The 21,183-nt window shown below is 41.9% G+C and overlaps 1 protein-coding gene across 8 annotated transcripts in view; it reads right to left on the minus strand.

Moving 5' to 3' along the window:
- ST7 (suppression of tumorigenicity 7) overlaps positions 1-21,183 on the minus strand; it is a 247,299-nt gene that overhangs the window by 89,360 nt on the left and 136,756 nt on the right. For all 8 annotated transcript variants that reach the window (XM_075929169.1, XM_075929170.1, XM_075929167.1 and 5 more), the window contains exons 6-8: positions 20,849-20,924; positions 19,386-19,540; positions 8,874-8,971 (exon numbers count right to left, since the gene is read on the minus strand). In XM_075929169.1, the coding sequence (XP_075785284.1) occupies positions 8,874-8,971; positions 19,386-19,540; positions 20,849-20,924 (329 nt within the window). The remainder of the gene's footprint in view (positions 1-8,873; positions 8,972-19,385; positions 19,541-20,848; positions 20,925-21,183) is intronic.

The following is a 21,183-nucleotide window of genomic DNA, read 5'->3' on the forward strand; positions in this document are numbered from 1 at the left end:
AATAATTAAACAGTAATAAGTCAACAGGATCAGATGGTATTTAGAGTTCTGAATGAACTCAGATGTGAAACTGCAGAACTACTAACTACTAACCAGTGTTCCTTTAAGCTGCATGGCAGCAGAGCTTCACAGGTGTTTAATCAGCCCCACCAGTCAGAGGCTCAGGGCTCAATGCAGGGAGCTCACTGACTGGGTGGGGCTGATTAAACACCTGTGGAGCTGTGCTGCCACTGCAGGTTTAAGGGAACACTATAACCTATCACTGAAATCTGCTTCTGCACCAGATGAGCAGAGGATAGGTAATATGATGCCAATTTTTTTTAAAAGGCTCCATAGACAATCCTGGCAATTATGGCCCGGTAAGTCTAACTTCAGTAACCGGCAAATTAACTGAAACTCTAATATAGTAGAGAATTATCAGATCCATAGATGGACATGATTTGTTGAAGAAGTGTCAACATTGTTTTGTAAAGGGAAATCATGCTTCACCAATCTATTAAAATACTTAGAGGGGGTCAGCAAGCATGCAGACAATGGTGATCCAGTGATATAATGTTTTTAGATTTTCAGAAGCCCTTTGGCAACGTCCCTCGCCAAAGCAAAGTAAGTTGTCATGGGATAAGAGGAAAGGTCCTTTAATGGCTCTAAAACAGGTTTAAAGGTAGTAAACAAAGGCTAAGAATAAATCATCAGTTTTCAGAATGGAGAGAGGTAAACAGTGGTGTTTCCCAGGGATCTGCACTGCGACCAGTACTGTGCAATATATTCATAAATGATCTGGAAAAGGAGGTAAACAATGAGGTGGCAAAATTTGCAAATGATACAAAATTACTCAGGACAGATAAGTCTAAAGCAGACTGCAAAGAGTTACAAAGGGATCTCACAAAACTGGCTGACTTGGCAACAAAACGGCAAATGTAGTTCAATGCTGATAAATGCAAAGTAATGCATGTTGGAAAACATAATTCCAATTATACAGATCATATGATGGGCTTAAATTAGCTGTTAACTCCTCTAGAAAGATCCTGGAGTCATTACTGATAGTTCTCTGAAAACATTCATTCAGTGTGCAGCAGAAGTAAAAAAGGCTACCAGATTGTGGGAATCATTAGGAATGGGATAGAAAATAAGACATAAACTATCATATTGCCGCTATATAAATCCATGGCATGCCTTCGTCTTGAATAATACATGCAGCTCTTTTCACGCCATCTCAAAAAGGTATATTGGAATTAGAGAAGATAAAGAAAAGAACAACAAAAATGATCAGGGCAGCTTCCATATGATGAGAGATTAATAAGCCTAGGACTTTTCAGCTTGGAAAAGAGACAGCTAAGTCTATACCATGACTGGTGAGGAGAAAGTAAATAAGGAAGTGTTATTTAGTCCTTCTCATATCACAAGAACTAGGGGTCTCCAAATGAAATTAATAGGCATCAGGTTTAAAATAAGGAAGATAATTTTTTCTTCACACAATGTATAGTCAATTTGTGGAACGCTTTTCCAGTGTATAATATGTAGGCCAAGACTATAACAGGATTAAAAAAACAACTAGATAAATTCATGGAGGATAAGTCCATCACTAGCTATTAGTCAGGAATGGCAACAATTCAAAACTATGCCCTGAAGTGTTCCTACCCTCTGTTTGCCAGAAGCTGAGAATGACAGACAGGGGATGGATCACTTGATGATTACCTGCTCTATTCATTCTCCCTGAAACATCTGGAATTAGCCACTGTCAGAAGACAGGATACTGGGCTAGATAAACAATTGATCTGCCCCACTATGGCTGTTCTTATGTATGTAAAATATATTGATTTTTGTCAGTGTATTTTCTATACTTCTTCCTAATCCATATGAGAATAGGGGAAATACTTTGCAAGTCTTATGCATCAAAAAAGGTTTATATACACCTGTGCATATAATACTGTATTCCGGATATGCTCATGAAATAGACGGGAATGGAAGGGGCTAAAAAATACCTTTGTCTCTAAATTTGTTAGAAACAAGGTATTTTGGCTATATTTTGCATGCTTTATTCAGGTGACAGCATTACCTCATATCGCCTCAAATCTGAAAGTAATTTCATTCACTTGAATATCTTCACTATTCTCCTCCTGACTATATGGAAAATATTGGAGAATGGGTGCAGCAGGTGTTAATAGTTCTATTGTAAAAATGTTACAAATCATCAACATTACAGGTGACTGTGATCCTTACAATATCCCAGTGCCAGAAAGCAAGGGGCTGAATGAGTCAGGTAATAAATAAGTGTAAGCTGTCCTGACCATTTCACTGTTCCCCAGCTCTCTACAGTTGTATCTAAAAGGTGTTATATAATACATCACTGGAAAACTAATAAACTGCTGATCAATAATATTCTTGCCTGAAGGATGTATGTGGTATATATTAGGAGTTATGCTGCAATGCTGACTAAAATATGTTTGAGTCAGGCATGTTGAGGAGAGTTGGTAACAGTCTTCCCTAGACAAACAAATGTGTATTTACTTCTCTGACCAGCTTAGTCATCAAGCGGAGATAATGACAATCTGTTAACATACTAGGTAAACAAAGCTATCAATCTTACAACCAGGAGGTGTGACAATACATACCCCCCCCCACCCACAAGAAAAAAATTATCTGTGCTCTAAAGACAAGGGATCTGAACCTCAAGCGATAAGTAACAGAATCAACTGATTTGTCTACAGTATTGCTGTACAGGCAGTCCCCAGGTTACATGGATACGACTTACATCGGATCCCTACTTACAAACAGGGTGAGGCAACCCCGCACTAGCTGCGCCCCACCCCCCAGCAGACCGCCGAGACACGCCGCGGTCCTGCCACCCGCGTCCTCCGCGGCAAGAAAAGCCGCTCCGCGTCTCCCTGGTCTGCAGGACTGAGGGAAGTGAGGTGTGGGAGAATAAAACTGAGCTCTGGAGAAATGTTTGGCTAGAGTTTCCCCTACAATATGTACCAATTCCAACTTACATACAAATTCAACTTAAGAACAAACCTACAGTCCCTATCTTGTACGTAACCCGGGGACTTCCTGTACTATAAAATGTTTATTGTGTGAGGTGTTTTATGAAAGCCCTTGACAAATTGGTAATTGACATGGTCATAACATGTATGCCTTAATATGCAGCCTCTTGTACTTCTGTGCAAGGTCCTGACTGAAGGAAAGTCAGCCTGGCCTAGGAAGAAGGAAGATTGATGAGAAACCACAGTGAACAAAGCCTGCTCTGTTGGTTGGTGAGTAGCGAGGACTTCATAGATAAAATGGTTGTAGGGGACAGCCTTGGCTTGAGTGATCATGAGCTAATTCAGTTTAAATTAAATGGAAGGATAAACAAAAATAAATCTGAGACTAGCGTTTTTGATTTCAAAAGGGCTAACTTTAATAAATTAAGGAATTAGTTAGGGAAGTTGATTGGACTAAAGAAATTATGGATCTTGAGGTGGAGGAGGCCTGGAATTATTTTAAGTTAAAGTTGCAGAAGCTGTCAGAAGCCTGTATCCCAAGAAAAGGGAAAAAATGTATAGGCAGGTGTGTTAGACCAAGCTTGATGAGCAAGCATCTCAGAGAGGTGATTAAGAAAAAGCAGAAAGCAAATAAGGAGTGGAAAATGGGAGGGATTAGTAAAGAAAGCTACCTTATTGAGGTTAGAGCATGTAGGGACAAAGTGAGAAAGGCTAAAAATCAGGTAGAGTTGGACCTGGCAAAGGGAATTAAAACCAATAGAAAGGTTTTATAGCCATATAAATAGGAAAAAAACAAAAAAAGAAGAAGTAGGACCGCTAATTTCTAAGGATGGAGTGGAGGTTAAGGATAATCTATGAATGGCCCAATATCTAAACAAATACTTTGCTTCAGTCTTTAATGAGGCTAATGAAGAGCTTAGGGATAATGGTAACATAACAAATGGGACTAAGGATATGGAGGTAGATATTACCATATCCGAGGTAAAAGCCAAACTTGAACATCTTAATGGGAATAAATCAGGGGGCCCAGATAATCTTCATCCAAGAATATTAAAGGAACTGGCACATGAAATTGCAAGTCCATTAGCAAAACTTTTTAATAAATCTCTAAACTCAGGGGTTGAACCATTTGACTGGAGAATTGCTAATATAGTTCCTATTTTTAAGAAAGGGAAAAAAAGTGACCGGGGTAACTATAGGCCTGTTAGTTTGACATCTGTAGTATGCAAGATCTTGGAAAAATTTTTGAAGGAGAAAGTAGTTAGAGACATTGAGGCTAATGGCAATTGGGACAAATTACAACATGGTTTTACAAAAGGTAGATCGTGCCAAACCAACCTGATCTTCTTTTTTGAGAAAGTAACAGATTTTTTTAGATAAAGGAAATGCAGTGGATCTAATCTACCTCGACTTTAGTAAGGCATTTGATACAGTACCACATGGGGAATTATTGGTTAAATTGGAAAAGATAGGGATTAATATGAAAGTTGAGAGGTGGATAAGCAACTGGTTAAAGGGGAGACTACAGCGGGTTATATTGAAAGGTGAACTGTCAGGTTGGAGGAAGGTTACTAGCAGAGTTCCTCAGGGATCAGTTTTGGGGCCAATTTTATTTAATCTTTTTATCGCTGACCTTGGCACCAAAAGTGGAAGTGTCCTGATAAAATTTGCAGATGACACAAACTTGGGAGGTATTGCCAATTCAGAAAAGGATCGGGATAGCATACAGGAAGATCTGGATGACCTTGTAAATTGGAGTGCTAGCAATAGGATGAAATTTAATAGTGAGAAGTGTAAGGTTATGCATTTAGGGATTAATAACAAGAATTTTAGTTATAAGCTGGGGACACATCAGTTGGAAGTAACGGAGGAGGAGAAGGACCTCAGAGTCCTGGTTGATTATAGGATGACTATGAGCCGTCATTGTGACATGGCTGTGAAAAAGGCTAATACGGTCTTGGGATGTATTAGGCGAGGTATTTCCAGTAGGGATAAGGAGGTGTTAGTGCCATTATACAAGGCATTGGTGAGACCCCATTTGGAGTACTGTGTACAGTTCTGGTCTCCCATGTTTAAGAAGGATGAATTCAAACTGGAACAGGTACAAAGAAGGGCCACTAGGATGATCCGAGGAATGGAAAACCTGTCTTATGAAAGGAGACTCGAGGAGCTTGGCTTGTTTACTTTAACCAAAGGAAGGCTGAGGGGAGACATGATTGCACTCTTTAAATATATTAGAGGGATAAATATCAGGGAGGGAGAGGAATTATTTAAGCTTAATACCAATGTGGACACAAGAACAAATGGATATAAGCTGGCTAGTAGGAAGTTTAGACTTGAGATTAGACAAAGGTTTCTAACCATTAGAGGAGTGAGGTTCTGGAACGGCCTTCCAAGGGAAGTAGTGGGGGCAAAAGATCTATCTGGCTTCAAGATTAAACTAGATGGGTTTATGAAGGGGATGGTTTGATGAGATAACATGATCTTGGTAATTAAGGGTATGTCTACACTACCACCCTAGTTTGAACTAGGGTGGTAATATAGGCAACCGGAGTTGCAAATGAAGCCCGGGATTTGAATTTCCCGGGCTTCATTTGCATAAAGCCGGGCGCTGCCATTTTTAAATGTCTGCTAAGTTTTGGATCATCAGATTTGTATTTTCACTTTTATTTACCTGTAATCATCTCTACTTTTATTTCTTTTACTTGGCATTACTTCTCCTATCACTTATTGTTAATAAACTGGTTTTTATTTTTAATATAAACCAACTCATTGTTGTGTCTGAAGGGAAGGGTATACCTACCTTCATTAAATTAATAAGCTATGACGTGTTTTTGTCTTTTAAAGAAGCAATCACATTTTATTTCTCTGAATGGTTCAGGAGGAGGCTGGTTCAGGGTACATGGTTTTAGGGAAATTCAGGACTGGGAATGATTTGGCGGTCACCCTGCAAGTAGTAGCCAAGGCTAGTGGAAGCCAGAGGCGGGTGTGAGGGGCTGCAGACAGACTAGACTGCAGGGATCAGAATTGCTGGACCAGAGTTATCTAGCACACAGAGAAACAATCAGTGTGACTGACAATTTGGCATACTTGTAGACTGGCTGTGAGTGTCCCAGGTTGGGAGCTACAGCAGCAGTACGTTGTAAAGCATCCCGGATTACATGTTGGATGACCGGACAGCAAGTGTGAAAAATCAGGACAGGCAGTGGAGAGTAATAGGTGCCTATATGAGACACTCAGGACATCTGGTCACCCTACCTGCAAAACAAACTGCGACATGCATCTTGTACCCTGAGACAGTAGCACAAGTAATTAATGCTACTCAGTACTTTCTAGAATATTCTATTTTGCAAAACTTTAATGTTTGGGCTGAAATTTTTATGCTGGGTGTCTGTCTCAGGCTGAATTGTTTTGTTTCTTTGAGAAAGTTGCAGCTAAAATAGTTTAGCCATTTAATTTCTGAGAATGATATGAGGGATACATAAGTTGTTTTGCCCATACAAAAATATTTGTAAAACTATTTCATTGAGAAGCCCTACTACCTCTATGGATTGGAGTACAGACTTAAAAATTTGGCACGGCTGTTTTGGTAACAGGGTGCCTCTTGCCATCCCTATGAGAATTTCTCTAAATTCTCTAAATCCATAAAAATTGCAGTTTGCACATGCTTAACAGAGACTTGTTAGCTATGAGCAGCTAAATTGTTCAAAGATTCCATCCTCAATGAGCAGAGGAGAGGCAGGGGCAGAGAAGGCAGGTGGGAGCAGCACTGATGTAGGGCTATGGACAGGCAAAACTGATGGGAGTTGACAGCAGAACTGTTGTGGGAACAGTGTGTTTTGGGGACAGAATTGACGTGGGGGAAACTGATGTGTGGATTGTAGGGAGAGAACAAATATGGGAGTAGAAGTAATGGGGGCTGGTGCAAGTACCTAAAAGGGTGTCACAAGGATGAGAGAGAGAAATTGTTCTCCTTGGCCTCTGAGGATAGGACAAAAAGCAATTGGCTTAAACTGCAGCAAGGGAGGTTTAGGTTAGACATTAGGAAAAACTTCATAACTGTCAGGGTGGTTAAACACTGGAATAAGCTGCCTAGGGAGGCTGTGGAATCTCCATCTCTGGAGATATTTAGGAGCAGGTTGAATAGACATCTATCAGGGATGGTCTAGATGGTGCTCGGTCCTGTCGGGAGGGCAGGGGCCTGGACTTGATGACCTCTCAAGGTCCCTTCCAGTTCTAGTATTTTATGATTAATATTGACTTGGGGCTTGAGGGACAGACTAATGGCTGAGCAGGAGGACAGGTAATGTTAGACCCCCCCCCACACACGTTTTTCAGGCCAATTAGTTACTATCCCCACCCCTTGCACCTCCCTTTTCTCAGTTCTTCACCCCTCTGCATTCCAGATCACGTGGTTTCCTCCTACTCCTCCTTCATACTCCCTGAGTGCCAGCTGGGGGAGCATTGAGAGCAGGGGAGAGACTTTTTCTGTGCTGTTACTTCCTAAGCATGATGCCACAGTGGCCTCAGGCCTGCAGGAAGAGCAATTGCAGAAAAATACAACTCATACCATCTGCCGATTAAGGCAGTTAAATTCTGTCCTCGAGAACTAGATTCTATCCTTGCTTCTGCCACAGAGTTTCTGTGTGATGCTGGGCAAATCACTTAATTCAGACTTTTCATAGGTTGCCAGTAACTGTGTTTTCCTCATTTTCTGGGTGCCTGACTTGAGATCCTGAGATCTGATTTGAAAAGAGCTGAGCACTCACAGCTTTACATGAAGTCAATGGAAGCTGTGCTTAAGACATACAAAGGCCTATATAACACTAAGTACTCTGGAAAATCAGGAGTCAGGTCGCTCAAATTAGGCATCCAACATTATGGATACTTTTGACCATAATCTCTCTGTGTCTCAGTTCCCCATCTGTAAAACGGTGGTAATAATACCTACTTACTTTACAAAGGTATTGTGAAACTTAATTAACTGTTTTAAGCACTCAGATCCTAGAATGATGAATGCCATAGAAAAGACCATGAGGAAATTACAAATTCTGTTTTCAAAGCAGCGTTTGAATGGTGTCCAGTAAATAAGGCACAAGACACGCATTAAACAATATAGATAAAACTCATTATTGAATTGCTACTCATTAAATCAATATCATCCATTCTATGGGCTTGTTTTAACCTAGGTTGTAAGTCTAATTTGTATATAAACTATCAGCAACATTCTTGTTGTCAGCTACAGTAAAACTCCAATTGTCCAGCATCCAGTTATCCAGCACTCCTGATAGTCTGGCATCAACTGAAACCCAGAACTGCTCAGAGCAGCTGCTCTCACAGGCCACTGTGAGCCACATGTGCGCTCACGGCCCTCACTGTTCCACTCACGGTCCCCAGCAAACATAGCGTCCAGCCTGCACATGCAAGCAGCCGGCCGCTGAGCACAGGCAGCTGCTTCGGGACCCGGACATAAGGTTGAGGAAGAAGGGGGATTGGGTGACAGCAGGGAGGGGAAGTGTTTGGCTCTGGGGAAGGGAAAGGGAGGGGAGGATGGATTGGGTTGTGCACGGCGTCCCGGCCAGCTTATTGAAAAGCCGGCCGCTCAGCGCACGTGCCCTAGCGCCTGGAGGGAGACGCGCAGCTGTACCAACGGCTTCGGGATTCAAGCATAAGGGGGGGAGAGGTATTGGGTTGGGAGTATGCCCCCTTATAGTACCTCTTGGTACTCCGGCATATCTGATAATCCAGCACCATCTAGGTCCCAAAGGTGCCGGATTATTGGAAGTCTATTGTATATGTGTAATCCGCCAGTACACTGAACATCATTTCTATGCTTTTGCTTTCAAAGTTCAGAGTTGCATTCAAATATAAAGACAAATCCAGACTCACATCTCTCATCATTTTTACAGCTTCCCTGGTCCTTCCCAGCTTCCTTGCACACATTGCCAGCCTCCGTTTAATGTATACCAACACATTGGTATCCCGTCCTGCAGGAGGGAAAAAGAAAACAAAAGATTAAAAATAACAGATAAAGCAAAGGCCCATTTAACTTTCCCACATAGTATAAACTGTAGCTATCCCACAGCATTCTTATAATATTTGATCAACAAGGACACTATAGAGAATTCAGCAAAGAGCCTGGGCCAAATTCTGTTGTTAGTTACACTGGCCTAAGTCTGGTATGACTCCTCTGAAATCAACAGAGTTACTACATATATATATATATTGGTATTAATAAGAACATCATTTGGTCCGATGTCTATGAAGCGCTCAAGATACAGAAGTGTTCTAAACATGAGAAAACTACAGCATATAACTATCAAAGAAGGGGAATTAATACATAAAACAAATGCACAGTGTTATAGTTAACAACAAATTAGTCCACTTGTCAATTTATTAACTAGTGTAGCAATCAAGTGCTACAGGGTGGCTATAAAAGTGAACATCAACTTCTGCCTTAGGTTTTTTTACGGGTAAAAAACCAAACTCTTAATAAGGAAAGGATGTCCATTTTGAACTTCTGTTTTACATTACTGTTGCCCTATTGCTTGTGACATCATAATCATCTTCAGATCCCAAGAGCAGCCAAGTACGGATTGCAAATTAACAGGTTCCAGATATTACAATATTATAGAAGAGAAAATGCCCTGATAACAAAAAAGGCACCAGAAAGTAAATAGCTACAGCTATGGCTCTCATAGAACATAAGCTATTAGATTCTTGTCTCATTCATTCTCTGACTATAATTATAATGTGTCCTTCTAACATGCTTTTGGACCAACAGGAAATGTGCATATAGTTAATCGTCGATAAAATTACCATATAAAGAAAATATAACACACCTGCTAGAGATTATCTTCATGTAGAATATGCAGCCTTTAAAGATTTTCAGACAATAGTCCTAACATATTCAAGTTTTTAATAATAAGAACAAGATGTGTGCTGAAAACATTCCAAGTACCTACAAATTATTTTAAAGCTGTGATTATACTTTTCAGATAGATTAAGAAACAGGTTGAAAGGTCTGACTTTAGAAGAGAAAATAAATAATGCAGAAGAAGGAATTTCTTCAGCTGTATTTGATATTATGTCATTCCTTATCTGTGTATTGATTCCTACATATTTAATAAAAGACTCATTAGTTACATCTGTTTTCAACATGTGTATATATGGTGTAACTAATAGGGTAAATATGTCAAACTGGAATGCCTTAAGAGTTATAATGATTGAAGAAATGGCCATGTGTATTTTCTCTTTGTGACATCAAGACAACCTTTGCATCAAGATTTTCAAAAAGGGCAGTGATTTGGGATTCCTCATGTAAGACTTCTAACAGGCTCTTTAAAGGGAAGGTGGGCAGCACTTTCTTTAATACTCAGGGCCTTTCAAGACATCTCAGTTTTCTGGAAAAGCAGCCTGTCCTTGTGGGTGTTTGGAACCAGGGTGGGCCAAAAGCCCTGAATCAGCTCTCATAAGGTCCCTGTAAGAGAGGAATGGGCAATAATTTTTGCAGGGGAACTACTTCATGAATTTTGGTACATAGTCACAGGCCGTGACTGGCAGTGTGGGACAGTGACATTGCTGCTGGGTAAGTTTCTGAGAGGAGCCATGCTCTGTTTTGTTAAGACAGGGAAAGCTGTCCTTCTTGACTCTACCCTGTCCCATCTGCAGAGATGTGTGGGGTGTATGTGTGACAACTGGAATCTTAGAAACAGTGCACTGCCTCTTAAGACAGGCACTCCTCTGAGTCACTTACCATCCATGCTTCAGACTGGAGTAGCACCGCTGTAAGTCTGCCTTTCCCCAGCCCCTGCTCTGTAGAGATGGGGTACAGGCGCAGGGGAACACACTAACTTTAGTATTCCCCTCTTCCCTCCATCATCCCCCTGCCCCCACTCTGCACAGCTAGCAGGACAATTCTGGGAGCTGCTCAAATGTAGGACAGAACAAGGTGAGGGGAGGGACAATTGAGCACACACTGCTGGCTGTAAGTATGCACGTCTGCTAATCAGCTGGATGGCATGCGTGGTGGGCTGGATTCGGCCCCTGAGCCTGATTTTGCACACCCCTGCTATAAGGTATTTGGCTGGATAGCTGCAGTTCAGTGACTTCTCCCTCCACTGCTGTGCTGCTCCTGCCCTCTGCCTTGCAGCTCCTACTGGGAGCCTCCTGTTTGCTGTGAAGGGGGTGGGGGTGGGAAATGCTGTTACCAGGAAATCCGTCTCTCACCCCATCAGGCCTTCCACTCCATACCCCATTTCTGCAGGGAAGTGTTTGCAGTCACTGCCATGGGTCTATTGTGTTTCCTCCTTCCTGCCTCAGTCCATGCTACCTCTAGAGCGCAAATCTACATTAACAACATTTTAACCCTTGGAAGGTTCAGCCAAATGTTAATTTGTCATTTAATAGCAAGATATTCCTTAGGAAATATTCCACCCTCTGACTCTACCAAGCTTCACAATCATCCTTGCTGTGTACAGTATTAAACTGTTTAAAACTTATGCTGCATAAGAGGGAGTTCTCCAGATAAAGGAAGAAGCTAATACAGGACCCTTAAGGGAAGTGGTCTGTCTAGTGTGTCATTGTATTTGTGATTTTTTTTGCTGTGTGCTGAGCTTGTGTTTGGCTGTTTTGTTTTGTTTTGTTTTGTTTTTTTTCCCTTCCCCGCCCCTCATGGAGTGTGTGCTGTGGCTGGCAGGTGGAAGCTGTGAGCTTCTAATCAGGGTTTGAAATCTAGAAGCCTCTGCTCATTGGTTGAGCTTTAATCAGGGGGTGGAGCTATCAGGCAGACCAGGGCTTTATAAACAAGTGAGTCAGCAACCAGGGGCTGTTAACATGGAGTTTGGAGAGAGAGTTGGGAAGGGAGTGAGATACACTCGCCATTCTTTAACATCTTTTCACTACACTCCTTCCCTTCAAGGAGGCATTGAATTACAACTGAGGAATCTCTCAGAAGGAAAGCAGGTATGGATGGTGATAGCTCTGCTGTGCCATGTTTGTCTTCCTCCCAGAAGAAAGAAGGGATTTCATCTGCAGTAAGTACAAGCTGGTCACCATTTTGGAAGAAAAAATTAGAAGATTGGAGGCCAAAGTATCGACCCTACATTCTATAAGAGAGGATGAAAATTTCCTCGATAGAAAGCACCGTTTAATCCTGCAGGCACAGCAGGCTGAAGAGCCAATCAGGGCAGTATAGGACAAGGAAGAAAACTGGCAGCATGTAACCTCTAGAAGGAGAAGAACGCCAACTCAGGTATCCCCCCAATTCCTGGAGATGTAAGTAACCCCTTTCAGGGTCTCTCCTCAGGCACTGCGGTGGAGAATCCTTTGGCAGGGACCTCTTAGGAAAGAAATCGGAAGGAAACACCATCTACCGGAAGGCATGGGATGTGTAGTCCTAGGGATGGGGGTTTCACGACCACCACCCCCAAAAGAAGACAGGTGGTGGTGGTCGGGGACCCTCTTCTAAGAGGGACTGAGTTATCCATTTGCTGTCCAGACCTGCAATCTCGAGAAGTGTGCTACTTACCGGGACCTCGCATTCAGGATGTGACCAAGAGTCTTCTGAAAGTGATTAGACCTTCAGGGTGTGTCTAGACTACATGCCTCCGTCGACAGAAGCATGTAGATTAGCCAGATTGGCAGAGGGAAATGAAGCCACGATTAAAATAATCGCGGCTTCATTTAAATTTAAATGGCTGCCCCGCTCTGCCGATCAGCTGTTTGTCGGCAGATCGGGGCAGTCTGGACGCGACGCGCCGACAAAGAAGCCTTTCTTGATCGGCACAGGTATGCCTCGTGAAACCAGGTTTACCTGTGCCGATCAAGAAAGGCTTCTTTGTCGGTGCGTCGCGTCCAGACTGCCCCGATCTGCGGACAAACAGCTGATCGGCAGAGTGGGGCAGCCATTTAAATTTAAATGAAGCCGCGATTATTTTAATCGCGGCTTCATTTCCCTCTGCCGATCTGGCTAATCTACATGCCTCCGTTGACGGAGGCATGTAGTTTAGACGTACCCTCAGATTGCTACTCCTTCCTGCTTCTCCATGTAGGAACTAACAATATGGCCAAGAATGACCTTGAGCGGCTCACAGCAGATTATGTAGTGCTGGGAAGAAGGATCAAGGAATTTGAAGCGGAAGTGGTGTTCTCGTCCATCCTTCCAGTTGAAGGAAAAGATCTGGGTAGGGATCGTCAAACTGAGGAAGTAAATGCATGGTTGCGTAGGTGGTGTTGGAGAGAGGGCTTTGGTTTCTTCGACTATGGGACTCTGTTACCAGCACAAGGATTGTTAGGAAGAGATGGGATCCATCTGACCAAGAGAGAAAAGAGCATCTTCGCAGGCAGGCTTGCAGACCTAGTGAGGAGGGCTTTAAAACTAGGTTCGCTGGGGGGATGGTGACCAAAGCCCTGAGGTAAGTGAGGAAGTTGGACACCAGGAAGAATCACAAGGAGGAACGAGCAACAAAGGAGGACCCCTGATTCGGATGGAGAAGGCAGGACGATCAATTGGTTATCTATGGTGTTTGTACAGCAATGCGAGAAGCCTGGGAAACGAACAGGAAGAATTAGAAGCCCTGGCCCAGTTAAAGAACTATGATTTGATTAGAATAACAGAGACTTGGTGGGATGACTCGCATGACTGGAGCACTGTCATGGAAGGGTATAAACTGTTCAGGAAGAACAGGCAGGGGAGAAAAGGAGGAGGAGTTGCATCGTATGTAAGAGAGCAGTATCATTGCTCAGAGCTCCAGTACTTAGAGGGAGAAAAGACTGTTGAGAGTCTATGGGTTAAATTTAGAGGTAGAAGCAACAGGGGTGATGTTGTGGTTGGTGTCTGCTATAGACTGCCGGATCAGGTGGATAAGGTAGACGAAGCTTTCTTTGGACAACTGAGAGAAGCTTCCAGATCACAGGTGCTGGTTCTCATGGGGTACTTTAATCACCTTGATATCTGTTGGGAGACCAATACAGAAGTACAATCCAGGAAGTTTTTGGAGAATGTTGGAGATAACTTCTTGGTACAAGTGCTGAAGGAACCGACCAAGGGCCATGCGCTGCTTGACCTGCTGCTCACAAACAGGGAGGAACTAGTAGGGAAAGCAGAGGTGGGTGACAACCTGGGAAGCAGTGATCACGAGATGGTAGATTTCAGGATCCTGACCAAAGGAAGAAAGGAGAGTAGCAAAATACACACCTTGGACTTCAGAAGAGCAGACTTTGACTCCCTCGGATAACTGATGGGCAGGATTCTCTGGGATGCTTACATGAAGGGGATAGGAGTACAGGAGAGCTGGCAGTATTTTAAAGAAGCCTTATTAAAGGCATAGGAAGAAACCATCCCGATGCGCAGCAAGAAAAGCAAATATGGTAGGCGACCAGATTGGCTTACTGGGGACATCCACGATGAGCTTAAAAACAAAAAGGAAGCTTACAAGAAGTGGAAACTTGGACAGATGACTAGGGAGGAATATAAATATATTGCTCAAGAATGCAGGGGAGTTATCAGGAAGGAGAAAGCGCAATTGGAATTTCAGCTGGCAAGGGATATGAAGGGTAACAAGAAAGGTTTCTACAGGCATGTTAGCAATAAGAGGGTAATCAGAGAGGGTGTGGGCTCTTACTGAATGAGGGAGGTAACCTAGTGACAGATGATGTGGGAAAAGCTGAAGTACTCGATGCTTTCTTTGCCTCTGTCTTCGCGGAGGTCGGCTCCCAGACAAATGCACTAGGCAACACAGTATGGGAAGGAGGTAGACAGCCCTTGGTAGGGAAAGAGTAAGTTAGGAACTATTTAGAAAAGCTAAACATACACAAATCCATTGGTCTGGATTTAAAGCATCCAAGGGTCCTGAGGGAGTTGGCAAATGTCATTGCGGAGCCTTTGGCCATTATCTTTGAAAAGTCGTGGAGATCAGGAGAGATCCCGGATGATTGGAAAAAGGCAAATGTAGTGCCCATCTTTTAAAAAGGGAAGAAGGACAATCCAGGGAACTACAGACCAGACGGCCGTACCTCAGTCCCCAGAAAAATCATGGAGGGGATCCTCAAGGAATCTATTTTGAAGCACTTGGAAGAGGGGAAAGTGATCAGGAATAGTCAACATGGATTCACCAAGGACAAGTCATGCCTGACCAATCTGATTAGCTTCTATAATGAGGTAACTGGCTCTGTGGATATGGAAAACTCCCTAGGTAACCCATATGATATACCCTGACTTTAGAAAAGCTTTTAATACAGTCTCCCACAATATTCTTGCCAGCAAGTTAAGGAAGGTTGGATTGGATAAATGGACTGTAAGATGGATAGAAAACTGGCTAGACGGTCAGGCCCAACGGGTAGTGATCAATGGCTTGATGTCAGCTTGGAAGTTGGTTTCTAGCAGAGTGCCCCAAGGATCGGTTCTTGGACCAGTTTTGATCAACATATTTATTAATGACCTGGATGAGGGGATGGGATTGCACCCTCAGCAAGTTTGCAGATGACACTAAGCTAGGGGCAGAGATAGATATGCTGGAGGGCAGGGATAGGGTCCAGAGTGACCTGGACAGATTAGAGGATTGGGCCAAAAGGAATCTGAGATTCAATAAGGAAAAATGCAGAGTCTTGCACTTGGGACGGAAGAATCCCAAGCATTGTTACAGGCTGGGGACCGAATGGCTAAGTAGCAGTTCAGCAGAAAAGGACTTGGGTATTACAGTTGATGGGAAGCTGGATATAAGTCAACAGTGTGCCCTTGTAGCCAAGAAGGCTAATGCATATTAGGGTGCATTAGGGGGAGCATTGCCAGCAGATCTAGAGAAGTGATTATTCCCCTTTATTCTGCTCTGGTGAGGCCACATCTGGAATACTGTGTCCAGTTCTGGGCCCCCCACTATAGAAAAGATGTGGACGTATTGCAGAGGGTCCAGCGGAGGGCGACCAAAATGATTAGGGGGCTGAAGCACATGACCTATGAGGAAAGACTGAGGGACTTGGGTTTTTTTAGTCTGCAGAAAAGAAGAGTGAGGGGGGATTTGATAGCAGCCTTTAACTTCCTGAAGGGATGTTCCAAAGAGGATGGAGAAAGGCTGTTCACAGTAGTGATGGATAGCAGAACAAGGATCAATGGTCTCAAGTTACAGTGGGGGAGGTCTAGGTTGGATATTAGGAAAAACTATTTCACTAGGAGGGTAGTGAAGCACTGGAATGGGTTACCTAGGGAGGTGGTGGAATCTCCATCCCTAGAGGTGTTTAAGTCTCGGCTTGACAAAGCCCTGGTTGGGTTGATTTTGTTGGGATTGGTCCTGCCTTTGGGATTGGGCAGGGAGCTGGACTTGATGGCCTCCTGAGGTCTCTTCCAGTTCTATGGTTCTATATACTGCCTTTTGTCTGCTGAAACCTAAGCCCCCATATTTACATTAATTCTCATGGGGAAATTGAATTCACTTAACATAGCATTTTTCAGGAACATAAATAAGCAAGGAATTACTGTATGCTTACTACATTCTTCAATAAATGGTCTTGTGAACTTTTCTTTGAAAAGTCATTATTTGCAGAAGGCCATGGGGGAAATGCTGTAGAGAAGTGTCCTTCCCCCCCCCCATGAAATTCCAGTCAGCTTTTGCTGAGATACAAACTGTTAATAATTACCATATCCTCTCACTTTTGTTCCTCAGGAAAAGTTACAATCGTACTTAATAAAATGTATAATTTTTCATTTAAAATACCATAGAAAATTGCATACAAACTGCCACCCCATTTTATTTATGTTAAAAGTTAAGCACTAGTTAAGTTAGGAAATGCCAGATTAAGAGTGACTTAATTGTGGTACCTTATTTACTTGCATTATGACACAGTCTTTAATTAGATGGTCAAATATTATGTCTTCCACATAACTACTGTCTTACTCTGAGCACAGAATAGTTGCATAAAGAAGCAGAATCAAAATGCCATGGGCAGCCATAAACCGTCTGGTGACTGCAAGATTTATGGAGAGGTTAAGTGCTATTAAGTATCTATTTTCTTGAAAAATTAGCAATCATTGTGAATGTTTAATTCTAAATATTGTTTCATATTAAATACATATATAAAATAATATAATAAACTTTACAAAAAGTCTTATTTTTAGGTATAAGCTTGTTTGTGCTTTTGGGACTAAGGATCATAAGAGTTGTGTCAAAAATTCTCCTGTGAGTTCAATAGGCAATCTTCCAAATATATTAAATTGCCTAACACTATAACTTTGGTTTAGTGAAGAAGGTGAATATATCCATGTACGCCCACATTCGTATTTATGCTGTTCACGGGCTTTCTTTTAACTCTATCATAGGACAAGAATAATTTAGACCTGTTAGCTTTACAACATTTTTACATTAGCTAGCAGTGATATTTTACATATACATTTTAGGTATACGAAGCACCTAATAAACACCATGTACCTGCCATATCCACTATATGTGCTATAAATTAAGTCAATATATTAGTGCTGGGCTACTCAGTCCATTTGTTTGTGGCCTGCAAGTGCGAACCAAAACAAAAAAGTAGTCAATATAATTATCTTCTCTTGATATGTGTTTTAGTAGTTAAATTCCTCTGCTGTCATTGCTCATTAAAAGTGCTGTCATATGGGTGGAAATCAGGTAAATATTGCATTTTATTAATATCAGAAGAACTGACTTAAATGGGGCCTGTGTGTTGTGTAGTCTTGCCTTAATCTTTGTATTCATGCCCGTCAGTGTGAAAGAAGCTATTTGCATATATATTTGCAAGTATATGCAACCACATTTAAGTTGTGGCCCTTGGCATGTGCTGAGAGTATCATTGAGGCCCCCGGGGCTTCCAAAGTTGAGTAGCCCTGTGTTAGTTACTACAAAATTAGCTAAAAGGTTTGATAAACCCTAAATCTTACTACAGTATTTAATGGTTTTTTCTGTTTCTGCACAACTCATATAGGAATCTCTCAATCTATTCAGGAGCTTCAGGGGGTAGCTGAGTTAGTCTGTTACAGAAAAAAAAAACAGCAAGCAAATGGCTTGGTAGCACTTTATAGACTAACAAAACATGTAGATGGTATCATGAGCTTTCGTGGGCACAATCAATCTATTCAGTCTACCTTGTCAGTATCACTTTAGGGAATGGGTCTCAACAACGTTACCACATAATGTTCGGTTGTTATGCTCTTACAGCCAGTGAAAGACTGAGGAATGGACCAGCTTGCAAAGCACTTATTCCATCTAGACAAGATCTCTCAGTCCTACCACCAAGTTTATTCATTTGTCTCTTAGCAGCCACTGACAATGTAGCCCTACATTTTCACATAATCAGAGAATACTAGAACTGGAAGGGACCTCGAGAAGTCGAGTCCAGTCCCCTGCCCTCATGGCAGGACCTAGTACTGTCTACACCATTCCTTGATAGACATTTATCTAACCTGCTCTTAAATATCTCCAGAGATGGAGATTCCACAGCCTCCCTAGGCAACTTATTCCAGTGTTTAGCCACCCTGACAGTTAGGTAGTTTTTCCCTAATGTCCAACCTAAACCTCCTAGCTACAGTTTGTACCCATTGCTTCTTGTTTTATCTTCAGAGGCCAAGGAGAACAATTTTTCTCCCTCCCCTTTGTGACACCCTTTTAGATACCTGAAAACCACTATAATGTCCCCTCTTAATCTTCTTTTTTCGAAACTAAACAAGCCCAATTCTTTCATTCTTCCTTCATAAGTCATGTCTTTAATCATTCGTGTTGCTCTTCTCTGGACCTTCTCCAATTTCTCCACGTCTTTTCTGAAATGTGGTGCCCAGAACTGGACACTATACTCCAACTGAGGCCTAATCAGCACAGAGTAGAGCGGAAGAATGACTTCTCGTGTCTTGCTCACAGCACACCTGTTAATGTGTTTTCAAAGTGACTAATGATTTTGAGTGCTTCACCTGCTTTTCAAAAGTTGGGTAGTCAGCACATACTCGGTATTAGGCCTCTAAGACATTTTACACCTAAAATGTCTATAATTTTTGAAAATGCAGGCCATAGTGACAGTATGATTTTTCTTGTATGTGCTGCCCATTTCCAGGTGTGACTGAGAAAATGTCAGATGACAAATGATGACTTATATCCTTATTCTGTTGCTGAGATTATGAGAAAACAAGGCAAAAAACAATGAAAGAGTATATAAAGACTCAGATCAAATTCCAACCATTGTTTAAAATGTTCCCTTTTTTTCATTGCCTTGTACCTTGCGTACTCACTTACACCTGTGTAATGGCACAATGTCATTCTACTCTCATTTTACAGAGATATAAATGGCTACACTAAGTGCAAGGGAAAGGAGAACATCAAGCTTGAATAAAAAGATGCCTAGCACACTGAAGAAATTCTCCTCTTAAGCTTTAGATTTATTAGATCTTTCAAAGAGTCTTACTGTGTTGGGCTTCATACTGAGCCCCATGATGCTGTAACTGCTGGCTACGCCTGTAACAGCCCTCTCCTGCTTTCAGAGCCTGCTTAAACAGCTTCTCTGCCTCCACAATAGTTGTTGCTTCCTCTTCAGCCAAGAGAATATAAGCAGTGGCACACCTGCCAATGAGATCAATGACAGAAAACAATCATTCATGAGAAGGCACAGTCAGCCGTAGCTATCAAACAAAGACATGAGGACTGGCAAGGATATAACAAATATATAAGACAGTGGGTTTAGTGCAGGTTCCTTTTTGATAAATCTGTGTAAAGCGATGACATAAGTGGTCAGATTCTACATTCTAAATTTTACTACTGGAATAGTCCCAATGAAACTAATAGAAGCGGTCCGTAAAACAAAAGTAATGCCTTATATAAGTAAGGGTAGCTGGATCAGTTCCTGACATCATTGTGTCAGTCACACACAAGACATGCCTAATACAGGCAGAAAAGAGTCATCAATCTTCAGGTCTAGTTCACAAGACCATCATCAGATGGGTGGAAAAAAAATAGATTCTCTTGGACATGTGGTTTCATATACATTTGTATAGATCACATTTAGGCTTATTTTTTACCACTCATGCTCCTGGTCAGCAAGAAAATTCCTGTTTGGGAATTAACTATTCCTTTCCTCCTTACTGATAATGAACATTAAGTAACTATTATTAAGACAGTAAGTTTACTTTACTTTGGAATGCAAAACTACTTAGGGCAGATACTTGAGTAGCATCATTCTCTTTTCATACACTTGCAGCACTTGTATAGCTTGTCATGCCAAGAAAATGTTACTGAACTGGTCTCCTAGAACTGGTCTCCTAGAAATCTATGATTTTTCACAGAAAATATATATTGAACTCATGGGCAATAAAAATCTCACAGACTTGCATCTTTTTTACACAATATGAAATAAATAGCTCCTTTGTTCTTGTCTCCATCCCCAATTCCAGTAGGGAACTATCTGGAGCCCCCTCTCCTCTGCCAAATACACACATCATTCATGATGAAGTAACATGTTTAATATTTCAACATGCCAATATAGGGGCCTGACCCAAAACTCTCTGACATCAATAGGAAGCCCCTCATTGGCCTTTAGATCAGCATTTGTCTGCTGCAGCAGCAAGTGCCAAAGGGGACATGCCACACAAAGAGATAAGAAAGAAATGACCAGCTATCAGGAAATCCATTGTGGGCACCTGGCACTTATCTCCTGCAGCTTTTCCCAGCACTTTTACCCTCCCATGAGGTCCACTTTTATAAATGCGGAGCTCTTACAACATACAGCTTTGGCTTTTCTCCCAGTATGCAGGTCTTTTTGCAACAGGTAAATAATTATGAATAAAAATCTTTGTGGCAAAACTCAATGCCCTAAGCTACTATGCAGTGGATTTTTAAATGACAGGAAATATTTCTAATGTTATTGTCACTTACTCGTTCAACTCCAAGGCTTCATGTGCTGCAGAAATTCTGGCTTGCGGGTTTCTCTCTCGCCAGGCTTTTTGCATTACTATTCAATAAAATAAAGCAAAACGGTGGCATGTCAGTCACAGCAGCATTAGCAAGGAGAATTGACTGCACAACAATAACTCGATTAATTGCTTTCAGCCTGACTCACTGCTGAGCATTTCACAAACCAGGAGGTTCAGCCAGTCACTCAAAAGATACAATCAATTTCAGTCGCTCTCCTCAACTCCTATGGTTAATCTTTCATTTAATTAAACCTATGTTTACAGCTAAATTTGGAGCAGGGCATGTTCATGAACAGA

Source organism: Pelodiscus sinensis, chromosome 1, assembly GCF_049634645.1.
Source record: "Pelodiscus sinensis isolate JC-2024 chromosome 1, ASM4963464v1, whole genome shotgun sequence".
Lineage (NCBI taxonomy): Eukaryota > Metazoa > Chordata > Testudines > Trionychidae > Pelodiscus > Pelodiscus sinensis.